At 34.3% G+C, this 21,179-nt stretch overlaps 1 protein-coding gene across 9 annotated transcripts in view; it reads left to right on the forward strand.

The window, feature by feature from the left end:
• SBF2 (SET binding factor 2) overlaps nt 1–21,179 on the forward strand; it is a 215,801-nt gene that overhangs the window by 181,451 nt on the left and 13,171 nt on the right. For 4 of the 9 annotated variants that reach the window (XM_015864003.3, XM_015864004.3, XM_085548514.1 and 1 more), the window contains 10 exons: nt 460–597; nt 1,609–1,704; nt 4,006–4,077; nt 6,779–6,960; nt 9,217–9,393; nt 11,921–12,022; nt 13,239–13,424; nt 18,276–18,402; nt 19,842–19,969; nt 20,744–20,977. In XM_015864003.3, coding sequence (XP_015719489.2) covers nt 460–597; nt 1,609–1,704; nt 4,006–4,077; nt 6,779–6,960; nt 9,217–9,393; nt 11,921–12,022; nt 13,239–13,424; nt 18,276–18,402; nt 19,842–19,969; nt 20,744–20,977 — 1,442 coding nt within the window. Of the gene's footprint in view, nt 1–459; nt 598–1,608; nt 1,705–4,005; nt 4,078–6,778; nt 6,961–9,216; nt 9,394–11,920; nt 12,023–13,238; nt 13,425–18,275; nt 18,403–19,841; nt 19,970–20,743; nt 20,978–21,179 lie in introns of those variants that run through there. The other 5 variants (XM_015864008.2, XM_085548513.1, XM_015864005.3 and 2 more) reach the window with 4 other exon arrangements.

The following is a 21,179-nucleotide window of genomic DNA, read 5'->3' on the forward strand; positions in this document are numbered from 1 at the left end:
ACTTGAACTTATTTTTGTTGAAAACCTGTTCTACCTTTTAAGGACACTTTTTTTTTTTTCTCCTTTTTTTTTTTTTTTTCTTTATTGCTGAAATGTACTGAACTTTATCACAAATAAACAGATGTCGCTTTTTATTCTGGGAGTGAAGAAAAAGTTACATTATTTTCATTCTGATTTTGTTGACCACTGCTGAATGATGGATTTTTTAAATGGTTACCACAGGGTAACAGACTCTTTTAGAAGCTTAGCTTTGTGAAGTGGAATGCAAGAGAACATTGCTGGGTGTGCTCTGCAGCCAGGTGATGAACATCTGGGCATTCATGTTATCAAAGAAATGACTTTTTGAACATATGACAACCATGAAATTTTCAATGAACTGTTTTACACAGTGAGCTTTTTCTGTGTATTTATAAATATCCATGTATTTTAATGTATTCCATTCTTCTTGTGACTGTTTAGCTCCTGCTTCTCTAGAATCTTCAAGCAGTATAGAACAGGAAAAATACCTTCAAGCCTTACTGAATGTGATATCCGTCCACTGCAAAATGAATGGCAGTAATACTCTCACTGTTAGACCAACAATTGCTCTATCACCAGGTAAAACTGTTTTTGTGATGTTTTTATAAGTTGAAAAGAGAGAAGGGAGTCTTTATGGATTTGGTATTAGTTCATTTTGTCCAAGATGAATTCTGTTGTTTCTTCTATTGCTACACTTTAGGTAGTTCGTTCACACTTTGTTCTAGTGTATATGTTCTCTGTGCCTAAAGGATGTTTTTAAACTTTCCCAAAGTACTTTTCCATGTTCTTAATCTGACCGTAAGTGATTCACAGCTTCAGTCCTTCAGAATACCTAGATGTGAGAACTATCCAAATTGGTGGGTTGGTTTTTTTTACATTATCAAATGGAACAATAATGTATAAAATAATATAAGTCAAAGATACACTTTAATGTGTTAGATTACAAACTAAACATCTTGAAAACTCTGTAGAATAAGAGACTGCCACCCTGAACAGATTCTGGAATGCTACTCTATTTCATATAATTAGAAAATATGAGATGGCAACATGAACAAATGTACTACAGCAGCAGTGGGAGGCATATAGGCATTTTCATGCGTTACATACGCATAGTAGTATTTTAATGCCATTTCTGCATAGAACTGTACTTGCAATTAAAACTCTTTCAAAAGACATTACTTAGGGAAATATTTTATTTCAATTATTATGTGATGAAACTTGAGAAATTTTATGTGAAAGTATCCCCAGAGTCTTAAAAAGAAAATAATGCTACCTGAAACCGTCTTGCCGTACCCAATTGGTGGAAATTTGTGTAATATACCCAAACAGTGGCTTATCTTGTTAAGTAACTCTTTCCAAAGTGTGGTTGCTTTGCTTCGTGTATTATAAAATGTGTTGATTGCTTATTTATATCTAACATCCCAATTCTGTTGCCAGTGTATACATCTGTCTTTAAAAAATGTGTCAGAAGTACAAAATTGGCAAGAATTATCTCTATTAAGGGTGGAATTTTCATCATTTATGTTAAGTGTTAGTCTGAGTAACACTGTAGTGTTTTTAATCTTCTATTCTTTTTTTGGCTGACTTTAGGCACTGAAAGGAGGGCTTCAAGAATGTCTACTGTGTTTAAGCAGGTAGTGCCAGGACATTTGGATGTAAATCTATCCAATAGCTTTGCTCGAGGAGGTTAGTAAGACTAGCTCAAAGTATAAGCACTTTTGTTATTTGAAATAATAAGTGATAGCAAAATGTTAGTGAAATTAAAAGTAATTACACTGCTTACAAATTTATTACATTATGAAACAATAAAGCAGAAATTTAGAGATTAGTCTCAATTCATTACATAATGTAAGTATCTAATTTCTGTTTTAGTCCTTCACTTACCATTGAAATAAAGGTTATTTTAAGATGGAAATCAGTGGAAAAGTAATCACTCAGGAATTACATATTTAAATACCTTGTGATTTATCCATATTTTTAAATTACTGAAATAGTGTGGACTTAAAACACACATTTTGCATTCAAATTGAATGGATTTCAGAATCTCCAGTTTTGTAATTTGTAGTAGCCTGGCATTTGGCTGAAGATTAGTTGACACTTCAAGTAACAAATAATGTAAATATTTTAACTCTAGGTAAAGGAAGGAGTTACATGGCTGTGCTTTCTTTGGGAAGGTGTCCTTTTTACAAGAAACTCCTGTGATTTCTAGCCGCTTTCCTAGTCTGACAAAATTATGATTATCTTCTCTGTGCAGAGAACTTACGTAACTAATTTAGTGTGGTGAATTCCCTAGGTACATTACATATTTTTTAGAGCTGAAGGCTACTGAAGAAGTATTTTCACATATATAAAATTTGCTTTTCTCCCTTTATGACTCTACTGGAGTTCGTGGAGGTGAAAAACAGAGAGATGGCAATCAGGTAGATAAAATGCCTGAGAACCAGAGAGGAGGTTAGTAGCAGCCGGAATTCTTAGATGAATTGGTGGCTGTGTGCTGCTTCTCTCAGTAATGAAATAGTGAAAGTGCTGGGTAGCTGACAGCAGATGTTTGGTTGTTTTCTGTTTCCTCATGTTGGGGCAGAAGTACCAACAGCAAAGTGCTGTTGATGACCTAGGAGGATGTTGCAGATTAAAAACAAACAAACAAACTTGTTGACTGAAAAGGATTACTGAGTTTACTTATTTCTGGGATTAGAGTTTGGTAAGTGTGACATGGTGAGCTACTCAGTGAAGGAGAAGGAGTTTCAAGTCAGATGGTTTTTGTTGGACATTGTCTCTTGGCTAGATTTCTGCGGTAATCAGGAAAAGGGCAGGACTGGACTAATGCCATACCAGCTCTGTGTATCTGAAAGATGTAATGACAGACCAGTATCTGCAGTTTGTTCACAGTTTAGCAGGAGTACTTTGCTGAAACATAAGAATGTTTGACAAGGACAGTGGGAGCCCTAGTGGGGGTGAGAAGTTGACAAGGAAAGGGAAAGGGAATATCTTCTTGTAAAGAAGAAAACATGAGGGGTTTTTTTTTAAGGTTAGCTAACAGAATTATTTAAGAAGAAACTCTGCAGTACAAATTAAATATTAAACCTAAAATTGTTCTCAAATAAGTGAATTCACACTGTCTGTTATCAGAAAGATTTGTGCTGCTTTTGCAAGTTACTTACATTGTACATGTGAAAATACTAGGATAGTTTTAATGAATAAATATAGACTCAGTCATTTATTTTAAAAGCAGGATACATTAACTTCAAATATGTTTCAGTAGAACATTTGTATAAAAAGAAGCTGACTGTAGATGTGGCTTTGGAGCCAAAAATATGTTTATATGCTCTGATAAGACTCCCACAGAATATGAGTATTTATGCAAGGGATGTGGAGGTTTTTTGTGTGTGTGTGTGTGTGTGTGTGATAGGTATTAGAAATTCTCTAAGTTACATGGTCTTACACAGTCCTTTAAGAATTTGTGTAGGTGTATAGAACTAACATCTTCCAATTTGATTTTAAGGTCCATTAAGCTACCTACGTACAATAGACTGAAACAGTTTTTAGAAAGTGCACTGCAGTGTGGGATTTTTAATTGAGCTAGTTTTGAACTGGTGGAAAGCTTTTAATGAAGGATTCAGCTGAATGTAATGATGTAATCATTAAGTATCCTTTGTTATTAGATTATGATTATTAGAAAACCACCTGATGGTTGTGTTATATGTTTAAAACTATTGCAATAGTAATGAAAAATACTTCTTTTTGATAAACGAATATTTCCTTCCCACTTTATGCTGGTTTTCTATCTTGACTGATGTTTTGTCTTGTGATGACTAAGATTTGTACTGTCTGATATATAATGTACTATAAAGAAATCCAGTATGTAATAGATCTTTGGAAATTAATAAGTAACCCTTTTCTTTTCTCCTGCAATGTGTCTTGCTGCAATGTGCCTTGCTGCAATGTGCATTCCATTCCTCCCTTCTGTCTTTACTGTTTATCTGCCAGTGCTTGGGTACAGAGATAAATGTTTCACTCATTCCAATTCCAAATCAGCAACTAAGGGAAGAGTCCATCAAGGTACTGTACTCTGTGTCCTGGAAGCACGTTCTTATTTACTGTGTCCATACTTATGTACTGTGTCCATAACCACTAGTATTTTAATATATATTAATATATGCTAAAGCAATACTGTCATAAAGCCTTAACTCTAAACGCATTAATGAACTTCAAGGGTTGTTAAAGTTTACCAGGTTTTTTATGTTATGGCTTTGTTATGCTTTGAGTTTTTAGTTTCTTTTGGCATTGAATGTATGATGAAATGACAGTTAATAGCCAGACACTTCACTACATTATGCCTTAATAATATTGTGATCTCATGCAAAGGAACACATACAATTTTTAAGTACTTTTGAAGGAATATTTTTCTGTGCCAAAACTTCAAGCAGCAAAAAAGCATTTAATACTCCTACTTCCTAAATAGAACACTTAACAAATATCATTATCCAGTTAACAAACTTCCTTTCCAAAATTATTGGTATTGTTCATGACCAGGGAAATACTGATTGTGTCAGTTTTAGAAACTTAGGTTAATACAAAGAAAATGAAGTGAAAGACTAAATCAAATGAAAGCAAGATCATGATAACGAAAAATAAGATATCACAGAATCACAGAATGGCCTGGGTTGGAAGGGACCTCAAGGATCATGAATCTCAAACCCCCCTGCCACAGACAGGACCATCAACCTCCCAATAATACTAGACCAGGCTGCTCTGGGCCCCATCCAACCTGGCCTTGAACTCCTCCAGGGACAGGGCATCCACAGTCTCTCTGGGCAGCCTGTTCCAGCACCTCACCGCTCTCGTAGTAAAGAACGTCCCCAGTATCTAACCTAAATCTTCCCTCCCTCAACTTAAAACCATCTCCCTGTGTCCTGCTGTTATCTACCCTTGTAAAGAGTTGACTCCCGTCCTGTTTATAGTCTCACTTTAGGTACTGAAAGGCTGCAGTGAAGTTGTCCCGCAGCCTTCTTTTCTCCAGGTTGAACAAGCCCATCTCTATCTAGTCAGATACTAGGCAAAGTTAGAAAACAGTTATCCATCAGTGGTACACATGTTCATCTGCACGTATTTGTAACTAGTTTTGTTGGTTTTGTTGTGCAACAGGCATTGGCAGAAAGTTAGAAAATGTGACTGTAAGATAGAGTGGTTCTGTATGCATCATCCTGGGGAGCAATTGTCTGTTGGAACCAGATGAACCTTTTTCAAACCAGATGAACAGGACTTTAATTCTTTTATTAAATGCTTGCTGTGAATTCTATTAGTGTGATGAAGTCTTCATTCTGTTGATTGTTTTAGTCCAATGGAACAAAACTTTTCAGTAAACATTCTGCTATATGAGGTATTTTATAAAACTGGATGTCCCTGAGATTGGACCTGTTTAGAACTATTAACCAGTTCTTAAGTTTCTAACCTTCATTACTCTTATTCATTTGATCACATCTGATACTGGGAGCCAGTCAGACAAACAAACTAAACTGTACAGGATTACTGTGTAGAGTTATTCTCAAAGCATAGTACCTTTCACATATATTGCATTGGACATGCAAAAGCAGTCACACAAAATCCAGAAAATACCTACTTATCTCTTCTTCTTCTGGGGCTAAGTAGGCCTTGACAGTGTGGTTTCTTGCTACTTCATCTGAAGTTGAAGTCACAGAACTCGTGGAAGCATAATGAGATCAGAGTGCATCTGTGTTGTAGGAATTCCCTCCTCTGGAAGTAATCATGTAACTGCATCAGTAACAATATGCGAACTAAAATGTAGAGAGTCTGAGCTTACTAGGTTAACATAATGCCATTCAAATACAGCTGTGCTGCTTTCAGATGCAAGCCTGTGATTCTATGTCCCACTCTGCTGATATTCAAGATCGTATTGCTACTAGCTGTGAGATTTCTATACCATGCCACAGAGATGAAACAGTGATCTTAGTACCAGAATAAAACTGTAGAACTGTCATCTTCTATGTAGGCATCCTCCTTTCTGCTCAGACGACTGCACTGTAATCACATCTGCTAGAATGCAGTAAATAATGTGATTTTAAAAAGGTACTTCCTAAAATTCATTTCCATTTGTAATGATCCATTAGACGAGGTAAAATCGAAATGAAAAACCATGGCATTCTACATTTTAATCACTCTAGTTGAAGAGCAGATATGGAATACTTTATTCTGAAGTATAACATTTGAACTGATCACTGTGTATTTGTTTTCCATTACAATAGGTTACTGAGCTGTTACTAGATTGCTTAGGGTGAAGGGAACACATGTATTCTAGAAAGAAGGGTATTTTAGGTGATAGTATCTGCATTTTTGAGGGACATGACTATGTAATGTCCTTACTGGTTGGACATCCAAAATACTATTTCTTTGACAATGAAATAGGAGAATTTTTTTCTGTACATCTGAAAAGCACTCAGCAATTTCATTTTCATGTAATTAATTTCTTGCTAACTGTATTTGTGTTATCACTTACCATTTTCTCTACAGTAGAAAGCACCACTTGATTAGAATCTTAGATTGAGTGACAGTACAGTAGGATGGTTTGGGCTATTTTTTGTATGATTTCTTTCAAGTACATGTTGTTCATTGTATCCTGTGAGGAATGAGTGACATATTTAAACGCTGTACCTTCTAAATTATGTTGTTGCATATGCCTTAATAATTAGCATCTCTATTGCCTTACACAAATTGGTTTTAAAATATTTTTATCTTAATGAAGGTGTATGGGCCAGTCTTCGTTCAAGCAACCGATTCATCAACTCTCAGACTCCATTCATTGATGTTGGTGCAAGACTTGCAGGGAAAGATAATACCACTTCCTACAGTAGCACTTTTCTGCAAAGTCAGCTTTTGAGACGTCAAGCAGCCCTGTATATATTTGGAGAAAAATCTCAGTTACGGGTAATGGTGGTCTTATTATTATGTTTACATAGTTTTTATTTGGCTTGATCTTGATAACCCTAACTTTTATTTATTTATTTTTTTTACAAACAACTAACAATTTTCTAGATAAGATGGATGGATAACGCTCCTTAAGGTGTAAGGAGCGTTCTTCTTCATGGGTATTTTAGGTAGTATTCACTACACAGACACATTCTCCTTTTATCTCCATATTGCTATGATCTGTGTTGCTATACAAACATTGACAATTAATGCAGTATTACATGGTGGGGGTTAGAGATCAGACTTTGCAGTTATATAGTACGGTAAAGTTAATGTAAATAAAAATCTAGTGTATTTTTTTAAAGAGCTGTACAACAGGCACAGTCAGATAAGTCAGAGTCCTGCTTGTCACTTTTCACAAAGTACTGATGTAGATCTAAGAGATACAAAGATGTGTAACATAATGAGAGGAATGGAAGAGCTTTCCTACAAGATAAAGTGTTTTCAAACTGGAAAAGACTTAGCTTGGAAGGAAATGAACAAAATGTTCAGCTACACCTTCCTATTTGAAAATCACTTTGTCTTCACTGTTTCAACTTTATTGGCTTTGCAGAAAGAAAAGGCAGCAGAGTTTGGCTCTGTTGAGTGTAGCTGCTGGGATAAGGATGCTGGCAGCTGCCCCTTTCAGAGGCTCTTCAGAGCTATTCCAGGGAAGTTACAGAAGTTCTCTATCTGTATGATCTTGCTTTCCAAGCCGCAGTTAAATGCACCTACGTGCATACTATATTCAGCTACTCATCTTATTTTCAGCTGAGTCATCTCACTGTGATGTCTAGTTAGGAAAACAAAACCCAGACTTACTGATAGTTTTTCCTAATGTGTTGGAATATATTATGAAGCAAATGGAATTTTATTAGTGAGGAAAAGCAGTTGGTTAGGAAAGCATTGTTACTGTGGGTAGTGCTTAAACTCGCACGAGTCCAAACTGATGTAAGACAAACTCACAAGTCTGCCCATTTGGATTTACTTACATGAAGATGTCCACAATGTCTACAGTTCTATAGATCTTTAATTTTTTTAAATTTTAATATTTTGGATGCAGTTATTCAAGAAACAGGAAACAGGTGTCCTCAATATCGTCTTCACATCTTTCCAGAAAATATTTAGATTTTTTTTTTATCCCTACTTTCAAAAGTTGAAAAAACTTTTCTTTTTCCAAGTGTGAACATACATAACATATAATGCATTTTGTGAAATATAGAGTATACAAAAGCAGCTATTGGTAGGTAAATGCATCAGTATTCAGATCTTTCTGAATTTACATTATTTCTGGAGATGGAAGAATCATGCTGGATAAGATCAATGAATCAAAATGCTAAAATTTTCTGCAGACTGTCTTTCTAATTTTCCTCTGTACTTTGAAATGTTTTTATACCTTATTTTACTCTAGATTGTATTTCATATGTATAACACGTTGCTTTGTATCCCTTTTAATTCATCTGCTGAAATTGATTTGTAAATTCATTTTCCTTTTTTTCTTCCATTAGACAGTACATAAAATGTTCCTTTTCTATTAGGTATTTTATTCACACTTAATTTGAAATTCAGTGACTTTGTAATATAATTAGCATAACAGTAATTTACAGAGATGTCCTATCAAGTACATAAATGAAGTGTTCTAATTTAGTATGATGCAGCGTAATAATATGAAACAAAACAGAAATTTCCAGAGTAAGCATAATTCACCATTATTAGAATAAACTGCTGTAAAGCAGGTTTTTTTTTTCCAACAGAAGTTTTCTGTTTCATTGGGTTGGCATTTACATCTGATTTCCAAGAGAATGTTCACAGTGAAATTTTCAGTCAAGTCTACTCATATCAATTTTTCATCATAGTATGATATTGTTTTTTAACTATAAGCCTCAGAGGGCACTGGCGAAGCAGGGCTTCCATGAAGTGAAGTGAAACCTGAGAAATTCATCTAGGAAAGTGTATCAGGTATTCTCTGAGTGCTATTTGGAGTTGTAGGAAGTGCTTTAAATCAGCAAGTGCCTCACTTTGCAGTGACTGCTGAGATGAATCGTATTATTTGCAGTTATGAGGTTTCTTCTTGGGTTATGAAGTTACATTTTTTTTCTGCGTTACTGAACTACTGGAATTTGAATTACGAATCGAAGTATTTAACAATAAAGCAGGCAAGACTGAGAGATTTGTTAAAACTTGCTCTGACAAGTATACTTTTAATTTGCATCTGCTGTTGTCCTTCGCACACAGGGCTTCAAACTTGATTTTGCTTTGAATTGTGAATTTGTTCCTGTTGAATTCAGTGATATCCGACAGACAAAGGCAAGCTTTAAAAAGCTGTTGAGAGCTTGTGTTCCCAGCACTATTCCTACAGACTCTGAGGCAACATTCCTGAAGTCTCTTGGGGAGTCAGAGTGGTTCCCACAGGTAATTTATATGACAGGTACTTCTAATAATGTACAAGCAGTAATGCTTGCACCAAATAAATTTAAGATTCTTCTGACAGAAAACTATTGTATTTTACCCAGCTGTTCTTTACTCTTTGTGATTACTTTGCATGCTATCAATTCTGTCATTACATAGGTGTTATTATTTTAATGCTACCATAACATTTACAGATGTGGGAGGTATTTTTTATACCATTGTTTACATAGACTGTCTCTTTGTATGGAACATATACACAAATAGAGATGGTCGTTTTTATTGCATGTATCAATTTATGGTCTTGGTTTTAACAGTTTTTTTCTTCTTCTATATATTACAAAAGATAGAGAAAATATAGGACAAAATGCGCCTTTGATTTTAAAGCAGATATTCTACCCTTAATATATGTTCCTACCATGAATTTCTACATGCTCTGCTGTGTAAGTGCTCATCAACCATAAATAATCCTCAATACCAGAATAGACAGAATACATGTGGGTAATTCAGTGGTTTCAGTAATTATGCATCATAAAATGTACTTCTGGATGGAATATGTTACATTGCAAGGAACGGCTTAACTCTTTGCATGTAAGGTATGATCTTTTCTCATGGAACATAGGAGCTGCTCGTTGAAATGTATGACCACTGCTTTGTCTTGATGGCCCTACCACGTGAATGTTTCCAGTCACAAAGCAGTTGAGGAAGTTAATAGGTGTAGATAAAATAAATGAATATCATTATGATGAAATAAACACATCTCTATAGCAGCACAGAGATTAAGAAGAGGTTATCACATTGGAGTTACTGTTAAGCTTATATGAGAGGAAAACTTTGCATAAATCTTTGCTCAAGGCGAGATCATAGTATCATATACTAACTGTGATTCATTACCATGACATTTCTATGGTGAAAATTCCAGGGTTAGGTGACTTATGCAATATACTTGATTTATAACTGATTTTTCACATTTTCTGCTAATCCTGGGAAAGGACATAGATCTGTCATCTGGAAACTTCTTTTTATTGTATTAAGCTTTCTTTTCTAGGTAACAGAAGTTTTACAATATTGTTTTAACACTCTGTAGGCTAAATAGCTCTTTATGAGGACTTGAATATAGAAGAAATTCAAAATACCTACAGAAGACTAATAATAAAAAATAGTATTTTTCTCTTTCTTTATATTGAATCTATGTAACCAGATTGCATATCAGCTTCTTTCCTTAAGGACAGCAAAAGAAAATTGTCTTTCATCTAGTCTATTGCCTATGAAAAGCATAGAACAATAAGTTATTTTTAGTGCTTTATGCTTCTCAGTCTCTTCCTATTAAAAATTGAAATAAAATTTTACTTTCTAGTAATGACTGTGAGAATGTTCAGAGTTACTAAGTGTTTTCTCTTAAGTTTTCATGGTAATATTTTATCTTGTAATATTTTATTACAAGATAAAAATCCATTCTAATTCTAGCATTTCTTCGCTATTGTTTCATTGATCCTTTTTCTTATTTTCTCCAACATAATACTGTCCTCCCTGAGTTTCTTTCATGTGAACTTACTTTTTACCATGCATAAATGGTCTTAGATGTCTCTTGCCATTTTTGCTTTCTCCCCTTCCTTAGGCTTTCATATTTTCTATGTTGCTATTGGATTGTATTCAGTGCACTGGAAAAAGCAGTTTGATTCTATTATAAAAATGGGGAAAAATACTGCTTACATATAGGATATTATGTTACTTACCAAGAATGCATTCAAAGTATGAAAGATATGGTAGGAACACTGCAGGTTTTCATTTTAATAGTAATGATGTGAACTCTTCTCTTTAAGATAAAACTGTTCAAATTCACTTAATTATTTCAATTTGCTTATAATCAATATGTTTTAAATCTCATTTAAGTACATAACCTTTCCCAGAGAATTTACTAATTCATCTGCTTATGGAATTTTAGTATCACTACACAGCATCAGTTATCAGAATGCAAATAATGAACCAGTCCTCTTTTCACATTTTAGCCAGTCTGCCCCAAAACAGAGTGTGAGAAAAAAGGTTTAATCTATCTAAAACTGTTTCTATAAAATAGATTGTTCCTGCTTTTCTATTTTCTATTTTTCCAACTTCTGTAAGTCTGAATATTAAAAAAATTTTCTTCTAATTAGCTTACGTTGGTTCTCCCATGAAAGTATTGGGTGACTTTATGTGACCATAATTTTTCACAGGAAAAGATTGTATTGTTAATCTCAGGGTGGAATTTCTCTACCATAAATCTATCAAATGAGATGTTGCCATGCTCCTTTTTATGACAACTATTTATTGCAGTACTCATTGGTTTTAATAGTTTATGTTCCTATCTCAAATATTTGCATGGTTTTGTGTACTTCTGAGATTGTTTTTTAGTTTTCTGATCTGTTTTATCAATAATTTATCTATACTACATATGTAGATTTCGCAATACAAGTTTAATATTAATGTGAAGAGATTGCATTTATTGATAATATTTAGACATTTCTCTTATGCTTCAATTTATAATTTTCTGTAGCTTCACAGGATAATGCAATTGGGTGTGATCATCTCAGAGCTCCTGGAAAATGGTTCTTCTGTTATGGTCTGTTTGGAAGATGGCTGGGATATTACTGCACAAGTAAGCTGCTATTAAAAGATTGAAATAAATAAATAGTAAGAAAAACATTAGGCAAGACTTTCTTACACACAAATCTAATAATTTGGTACAAGATTATTAAAACTGTTGTGGCAGCAGAGAAGAGACTGGAATATGTGAATTCAAGAATAAATGAATTCATTAAAATTCTCCAAAGGCCCTCGTGGACTTTAGAATTCTAAGATGTATCTACAAGATCTGAGTTTCTGTTCCTGAATTCTGTAAGAATGAAAGATGAAAGCTCTAATTACAGATTATTTACCTTTTTAAACACAGTACACTTTAATTCAGAAGGGAAGCAGAGGAATTCCTTCAATCCTATTTGCTTTCCAGAAATGGGGCACATACAGAGAGAACACTAAATTTGTGCCAAAGTGACAGAAACACACCTGTTGCAAGGATAGATTACTGGAACAGATAACTTTGTGAAACATGCTATAAATTACACAGTTGATGACCCAGTGCCTCGCTTAATGGATACACTGTGTTCTTGTAATTGCTTCATTAGCTAGAAGATAAATAATAATAATTGTAATAATAATTCAATAATTCAATAATTCCTGTAAATAAAAACATTGTGTACAGCCAGCATCCTGATCTCAGGTAAAAAATATCATAAGAGAGTGTACTAATCTTGGAATCATTGTCAAACAATGAAGCATAAGGAAAGGCACGTACATAACTAGAGGTGGGAGATGTCTGTGCTGTGTTTTAAAATCTCCATAGATGCTGTCTACAAGAACAGGTGAGTACCACAGCATGGCAACACTGCAAAATCTGTAAAGTCACCCTCACGACCATCTCTTTGCTGAGGTAGCCAGTACTGTTTTATAAAAACTATGTTATTAAAAAATATTATTTTCTATTGTTTATTTTATTAATAAAAGTGGTTTTATTTCAACTGTAAATCAAATTTCTTAAGCATTTTCACAGCTTATGAATTCTGTAGTTGCATGTTTGACTTTTGTGATTATCATTAAGACCCAATTTAATTAATGCTTTTTCATGTGGGATTGTATTTGTATTGCATTATAAAAATATGTGACCTATCTGGTAAAGTACTTGTAATTGAACTTCTGTGAAGGCTTTTGTTCCTTTGAACTAGAAGCAGATGATGGAATAATTATGTGAGTTACATAAAGTGGTTTCATTTTAACTTCTATCACTATTAACACACTACATCCTGTTTTGTATCTAGGTAGTATCTCTGGTACAGTTACTCAGCGATCCCTTCTATAGAACACTTGAAGGCTTCCGAATGCTGGTGGAAAAAGAATGGCTCTCTTTTGGTCATAAATTCAGTCAGCGAAGTAATTTGACTCTAAATTGTCAGGGTAGTGGATTTGCACCTATTTTCTTACAGTTCTTAGACTGTGTGCATCAGGTAAGTCCATCTATGTTTATGTATAGATGTTGCTATTTCGTAAGTTATATATAGTGCTTTGAGAGTAGATTAGTAATCCATTTCTCTAAGTTTTAATAAAGGGACTAGGTTTCACATGAGGAAGAGCTGGAAAATGAGCATTGTACAAAACAGACCCACTAAGGGAGTGGTTGGCCTTAATGGGTATTTTAGATGTTTTTTGCAGAGATTTCAATTTGAGGTTTTTTAAGCCTAGGACTGGCTTCTGGCAGTCTTCAAATCAGAAGAAGAGGTCAACCGATTGTTCATACAGTAGGTAGACAGCTTTTAACTCCATGTGCCTGACTATGCCCTTTGAAGACACCTTGTACTCAGTCAGTTCTAGTGTAAGAAATCCTTGTAAGTATTTGTCATATCTCCTTTCTTATCATTCTGTTTCCCAGTGGCTATGGTCCTCGGGTTAATTTTTATTCAAAATGGGGAGATTAATGAGCATCAGTACTGGCATTTTTCACTCAAATGGGTTAATCCACCTCTAATTGTGTATGACAAACTATCCTTTGGAGTGGAGTAACTTAAGGTTATTTCTTTTTTGTGGAAGTAGAAGGGGAAAAACATCAACAACAAATTCTTAGTTGCAGCTGTTGAAATCCAGAGACCTGCCTGCTGAGTGCTTCATTTGGTTCTTTGAATATCACTTGTCTGCTGTATTCTATTCTCACTGTTGTCAGATATCTTCTGTTTTTACTGAGCTGTCTAGATTGCACTATCTCTTGTTAGAAAGGAGTGAATTGGCATTTGATTTGAAACAGTAATGTAATTGTTAAAAGATTCCCTCAAGCATTTCCCCTTACCATTTGGATAATTTTTAGAAAATGTAAACTAGATTCTTGGAGGAATTTACCTTAGAAGTCTTGCTTCAGGTGTATGCTAATTGCTCAACTATTGGAACAATTGGAAGGATCTAAACCAATGATTCATCACTTAACTTAAAACTGTATGGTAATCAACTGGACCTTAAGGCGGGGGGGAAGTGTATAGTGTGGCTGCAGGAACCTCAGCACCAGCTGCAAACTATTTGCTATTGTAGACATAGCCTACATCATTTTAAACATTCTTTTTCTAACCGTGGAGAAACTTTGCTCCAGTCTTACTGTAATAAATCTTAGGAAGCTGACATAAAGAGCAATGAGAAGATTAACCACGCACACGTCTAGAGTAGATTTTTCCTCAAGTCCAGAGGTCACACAAACTTTGGAAACTTAGTGGTTACAAAGAACAAAGATGAAAGTTAGCATTTAAAGGATATTTTTAATTGTCATAAGAATAGGATGTTCCATGTCTTCTTCATGGCAAAATTCTTGTTAGGTCTAAAACAGTCAGAAGTTCATACAATAATGGATTGTCATTTTTCTGACTGCAAGGTGCTTTCTTTAAGCTGCAAGGTGCTTAAAATATTCCTACTTTGCATATGAACCTCTTAAGGAAATTTGACCTCTGTCATGAGAACTAACAGAAGTGCTTGTGAGTCATCTCTAATCTTTGTATTTTCTGGAGGGGCAAGTTGGGTAGAGGAGCAATTTCATACTTTCTGCTTTACTCTAAATGTTGAATTTTTTGTTTTTCTAAGACTAGTCTTGAAATTAAAAATATATAATGTTCCTTTTAAAAAATGTTTACATCATCCAAGATTGTTTTCAATTTTATTTGGTTCTACTGCATGGTTACTTGTTATTAGCAGGTGAATTTTACATAATGATTAGTATTTTCTTTTTTTTTTTTTTTTTTTTTTTTTGGTATTAAGCTGTGTCCACATGCCCAGGCTGCAGCCATGTCTGGATAGAGGTTACTTCATACAGCTCATCTGGAGCTATTAAGTACTTCCTCTCTGGTGAAAATATTATGCTTCCAGAATGTTAGCTTGGTGTTTGTGTGGATCTACTTGCCTTTTCCATGAAAATGGTAGAAAAAAAATGGATAGAAATAACTGAATATCTTATTTTGTTAGATGTGGGTTCAGAAGCAGTTCAGCCGATCAATCTGAAGGGGTCAGTATCTTCTTATGAGGAATGATAGGGCCTGTAGTCTTTTCAGCTAGTGTTATCTTCATCCAGGCAAGGACACAAGAGCACAGCTTTACTTGTGTAACCAGTGTATTATACTTTGGTTGCACCAAAAGTAAAGCCTCCAATTTATTCCCATGGAATCTACTGCAGATAGAAAAAGCACAATAACACTGTTTGACTGAGCAAATTCTGAACTGTAAAACACTATTTTTCAAGACAGTCTCAACCATTCATCAATTTGTGCATATGAGCTGATTGAGACGCTCTTCATTTCAGCTGTTCTTGGCCATCCAGAAAACGGCTTGTCCTTCATGTCACTGTCACCACCGCTGAAATGTATCCCCCACCACCTCACTGTCCACTCTTTGGTCTCCATAAATGTTTTGGCATGTGCTGATGAATGTCCATGGGTGCAGCATTTTCTGCATGAAGGAATTCTATTTCACACCTTTGCTTCCAGTGCACTTCCATGTCAGGTGCCATTTTGTCAGACTGCCACACTGCTACTGTCTGTCATACAGCAACAAAACGTAGCAGAATATTGGAGGGAAAGTTAGACCTCTACTGTCACAATACTAGCATCTGCTTCTTACGCTGTGGGCCAACTTAATACAATAGGAGGCATTACTTTCAGAGCAGCCCTTGTAGTCTTGACATACTAGGTAATAAATAAAGTCTCTGTCGAGCCAGTATGTATTAAATATCATTTGTTAAACTAACAATACAGAGAAAACAAATGAAGCAGTGATTCCTAAATTAGAACTGCATCATCTTGTAAGAAGTCATTGTTTATGCCAATATTCTCCAGGTGTCAGCTGAGTTATTAATGCAAAATCATTCTTTCACAATAGCAGCATCTGGCAGATACTCACTGATTCTAGAAGACAGTTTGAAAGTGATGTCAGTGCAGAAAGCTTTTCTTATTTTTCCTCTATATCTATTTGATAATTTATTGAATATAAACAATACTGAATTATTTTCTAGAACTGACTTAAATAAAACTTATAAGGAGTTTTGTTACAGCACCCCACGTAAGAGGAGTTGAGTGTGCTACTCCAGAGGCAGATGTACTCAGTTATTCCAGTGTTTGTAGGGAGAAGCCTCTTAGTGATGACATGCCCAAAGCATTTTTTGAATACTGTATTCTTATTTAAATTAAGTAAATATTGACAGATGATTGAGTGAGAAAAATGAAATGTGCTGGAAAAATAAGAAAGACTGAAAGAAGTGTAAAATTCCTGAAAACATTTAGGATAGTTGTAAGTTATTTGAGAACACGGTGATTTGGAAAAAGAATTCTGAAATGCTGGCTTTCTTTAGTTAGAAATACTACTAGAAACTGTAAGTTTGCTTGGGTCTTAAATGTTCGTATACTATGGAAATTAAGCATTTTTATAAGCAGTTGTAATTTTTAAAGACAGTACAATACAAGTAAGTACAATAAGTGCTTTTAATGTACATGCAAGTTTTGGGTATGTCTCTGAAGTCAATGAATTAGCTAAAATTGAACCAGTTACCAAAGAGAAAAAAGCTGTAGAAACTCCACCTAAGTGGTTATATTGCTTACAGTAATTAATAATCTCTATTTTGTGTTTATTTTTAATTGCTCAAGTTAATCCAGTTTTTTTTTCCAATGGCACGTTTCTATTGTGTCATATTAAACTGAGAAATCTTACCATATCTTAGCATTTCAAATGCCTCACCGTAGGTTATTATCAGCATATAACAAGAAATGATCTGACTGCACTGCAGTATATTTATTAAATGTTTTTTCAAGAGATTTTCTTGTCACTGTTGTAGATTCAGTAGCTAATCTCTCCTGCTGAACACATAATTTGGTGGTGGGTTTGGTTGTTGTGTTGTTTGTTTTTTTTTATTATTTATTGGATTTTACAAACAGCATATGTGAGATTTTAAATATCAAATAGCTTCAAATAGCCTAGCTCTAGTTTCCTTAATAGTAAATAAACAAGTTAATCTCCTTAGGACCTTGTTGAGTACAGAATATAGAAAAAAAAGGTACAATGGGAAAATAGGAGTGCTGGGAATTAAAAAAGGCAAGACATGGGAAAAGTGCCAAAATACAAGTTTGAAATGAAATTGCACAAATCACGTATTTGAAATGTTGCATTCAGTCTGCAGTTTCTGACTGCAAAAGCTGTTTCCATTGTAACTGGGGATTTTTAGTTCACTGTCATCCTTAATTCTGAAAATAAATAGTACAGTTACTTAAAGAGTAAAATTTACATTTATGTTTAACACCTGAAGATTTTGAAAGTAATATCTCATGAAAATAAAATTTAGATTTGAATTTCACATGGGCATTAAGTGCCTATTAATAATTAATGAAACAAATTTGGCCACGAATATTGAAGTAAATGCCTAAAACTACAAACCAGGCTCTTCCTGATGATGTTCAAGATGAAGCAATTCTAAGAGCCAGCTCTTCCCCATTGCTGTACTCTGATAATCTTGTGTTGTTTTCTTGAACGTCTAGTTTTGACATTCACTAAATTAGATCCTGGGCCTAACTGAGGATAACAAATGAAAATATTAAACTGTTCTCTATTAAATGTATGCAGATGAATAATAGCAAAGCACCTCAATGTGTTGTTTTGTTTAGTTTTAACAATATCATTTTCTATCATTACTTATGTACATGTGGCTTGTTTATATATGTATATATAGTATATATGTATGTATATGTAGTGGAGTTTCTTGTGAATGCATTTGTTGTTAGATTTCAGAAGGGAATTATTTTCTTGTCCTATTGTCTCAGTTTTTTTTTCCCTCTGTTTATTTTTAGATTCATAACCAATATCCCACAGAGTTTGAGTTCAATCAGTATTATCTGAAGTTCCTGGCTTTTCATCACGTATCAAATCGATTTAAAACATTTCTTCTGGATTCGGACTATGAAAGACTAGAACATGGTATGTGTTACGTTTTTTTATTGCATATTTTTTCTGTTTTTTCCCTGTTTTTCTGTTCAGTATTTGGGCTACACGATTTGTGCTGGTTGAGATGATCTAGTAATTGCATGGTAATACTCTAGTCAATTTCAGTTCAGGAACATGACCTAGAATGTAGGTGACAAACACACTGAATTTTCTGAATGAATGACTCCTGAGCCACTGCTGGGACTAAGAGGAAGTTAAAAAAATGAGTGTTGTGCCTCAGCTTTTCTTTTGCTTTCTTGGGTTGTTTGTTTTTTTCTTCTTCTTCTCCTTCTTCTTTTTCTTCTTTTTTTTTTTTTTTTTTTTTTCTTTAGCTATTTATCGACTTACTTCAGTTTCCCCTACTAAGTATTTATTTTACCAGAAACAAAGTCATTTAGAAACCTTTAGAGAGCACATGACATTTCAGGAAAGGGAAGCTTTTCCATCTGCTATCTCTCACTCTTTTCTCTTGAACTCTCTTTAGTGTTTCTCTTCTCTTATAATTTTTTTACTCCCTATATTTGTCATATGCAAAAGCTCACTGTTTCCTACCAAGATCTTATCTGCCCTCACAGCCCTCTTAATAAGACTTTACAACCACAGCCGAGGCTGTTCCTGGAGCTTGTTCATCAAGCAAAATACACATTCTGAATTTCACTGCTTCATCAAGTGTTTCTCATGGCATATGGTCAGTTTTAATGCTTTTCTTTAAAACTGTACTAGCTGTGGAACATATTGAACTCCAGAAGCCATTTTATTTCAACAAGAGAAAGAATATTTTCATTATTTACCTTGCTTTGAATGAGAAAGCGGAGTCAATTTCCTTCTTTATTTCCAACCTGTATTTTTATCTGGTTCTACAGTGTGTCATTTTTAAATTTTTTTTAACCACATTTGTTTATTTAGTGTGGCTATACTTTCAGATGCCATCTATGCAATATACTGTTTTCAGAAGCCTTCTGCTTAACAACATCCTTCAGAGTCATTTCAGATATCTCAAACCTGTAGCTAACTTACACTAGTCTGAGTTTGTTTTACCTGAAATATGTTAGCAAATATCTGCAGGTGTGTCTGGTTCAGTGGATCAGAAAAGCTGGTAACCTCTCATACTAGGGGATAGAATCAGTTAACAGGGCTCAATGATCTGTTGAGGCAGTATAGATGGAGGCAGAAAGGGGCACTGATAAATACACTCAAGTATTTCAATAAATTTCAGAACAATTATAAATATGATGCTATTGAACTTTTTTTAATATAAAAGTTGCATTCTCAGAACTTGTAGCAGAGTAGCAGTTACAAAGCACAGCATTTGTTTCAATAGCAATTGCACTTTATGGTAGATTTTACTGTAAAATTCACTTTGTGAAATTCCGTTTGACTTTTTGTTATGTTTTATCATAAAGCTGTCATTTGCTGCTATTTATTTTCTCTAGGGACACTGTTTGAAGATAAAGGAGATAAACATACCAAAAAAGGAATTTGTATTTGGGAATGTATTGAAAAGATGCACAAGAGGAGCCCTATTTTCTTCAATTACCTCTATGCTCCCACTGAAATAGAGGTATGTGGTTTTTTGTTGTATTTTTTTTTTGTTTGTTTGATTGTTTTAAGAAAAAATACCCTCAAACAAAGATCAGGTTATTTGCTATTTTGAGTGATTTTCTGAGTACATTTTGATACCTTAATTGTTCCTGACTGGATAAAGTAGTAGCAGAGTTAATGATTGTGACTGAACATCATTCTTAAGACTTTTAAATTGCCTTTTGAGCTGGGGCAATAATTCTCTTTAAATAAGATAGACTGATATTGTTACCTTATATTTTAAGGGGGAAAAAGCATGTCTTTAATACAAAGTCATCTGTTTTAAACTACTATGAAATCTTTATAGTCTCTGGCTCATTTGCATACGTTGTTATGGTTATTCCAATTGCTTGCAAGTTATGCAGCCTTTCTCCTTTCCCTGACAGGAGAAGGTCTTGGATTTTCTGCTGAGGAGAATTTAAGCGCAATTGCTATCAAGTACCTTTTCTATCTTTGACAGGGGTAACAAAGACTGTGAGGGTTGTAACTGTATATTGAATTAGCGTTCTTGGGAAACACTTTGTTTAGTAGAAGGATAATTCTGAACAGTATATTCCCAAAGCTAGTATTAGTTTGACTTTTTGATCTGACCCATATGCCAGAATCCTGCTGTGAAAATGAACAAACTGCAGTAATACCCAAACAACAAAACTGTTAAATTTAGAATAATCTGTAAAATATAAGAATTGCATTTTTCAGTCTGAAACACACACACTTCCTTTCTGTTATTATAATAGAACTTTCTTTCTAATAGGCTCTGAAACCAAATGTAAGTATGTCCAGCCTCAAAAAGTGGGATTACTATGTAGAAGAGATTTTGGCTACAGGTCCTTCCTATGACTGGAATATGGTGGCTGCAAAATGCAGTTCTTTCGAGGAAGCTGACCAAACAGATAGTTCAGTCTCTCCGAAAAAGAGGAAAATAGTGTGGCCATGTTATGATGATGTAAAAAAAATACAACCTGATGCCATCAGCAGCCTTTTAAATGTAAGTATATGTCAAACCAAAAAAAAATAAGTTATTTTAGATATCTTAAATCATGTTTACCCTTTATTTATGTTATTTCCCTATTTTTATTTTTAGTTATTGCCCTGTATGTTATTGCCCTATGAAAATAATATAAAATTATTATTAAAACCAGTCAGTGTAGTTATTTAGTATAACCAACAGACTGCCTTCTGTAAGAAAT

This window comes from Coturnix japonica, chromosome 5, assembly GCF_054131305.1.
Source record: "Coturnix japonica strain WE chromosome 5, WE-NBRP24, whole genome shotgun sequence".
NCBI classification, from domain to species: Eukaryota; Metazoa; Chordata; class Aves; order Galliformes; family Phasianidae; genus Coturnix; species Coturnix japonica.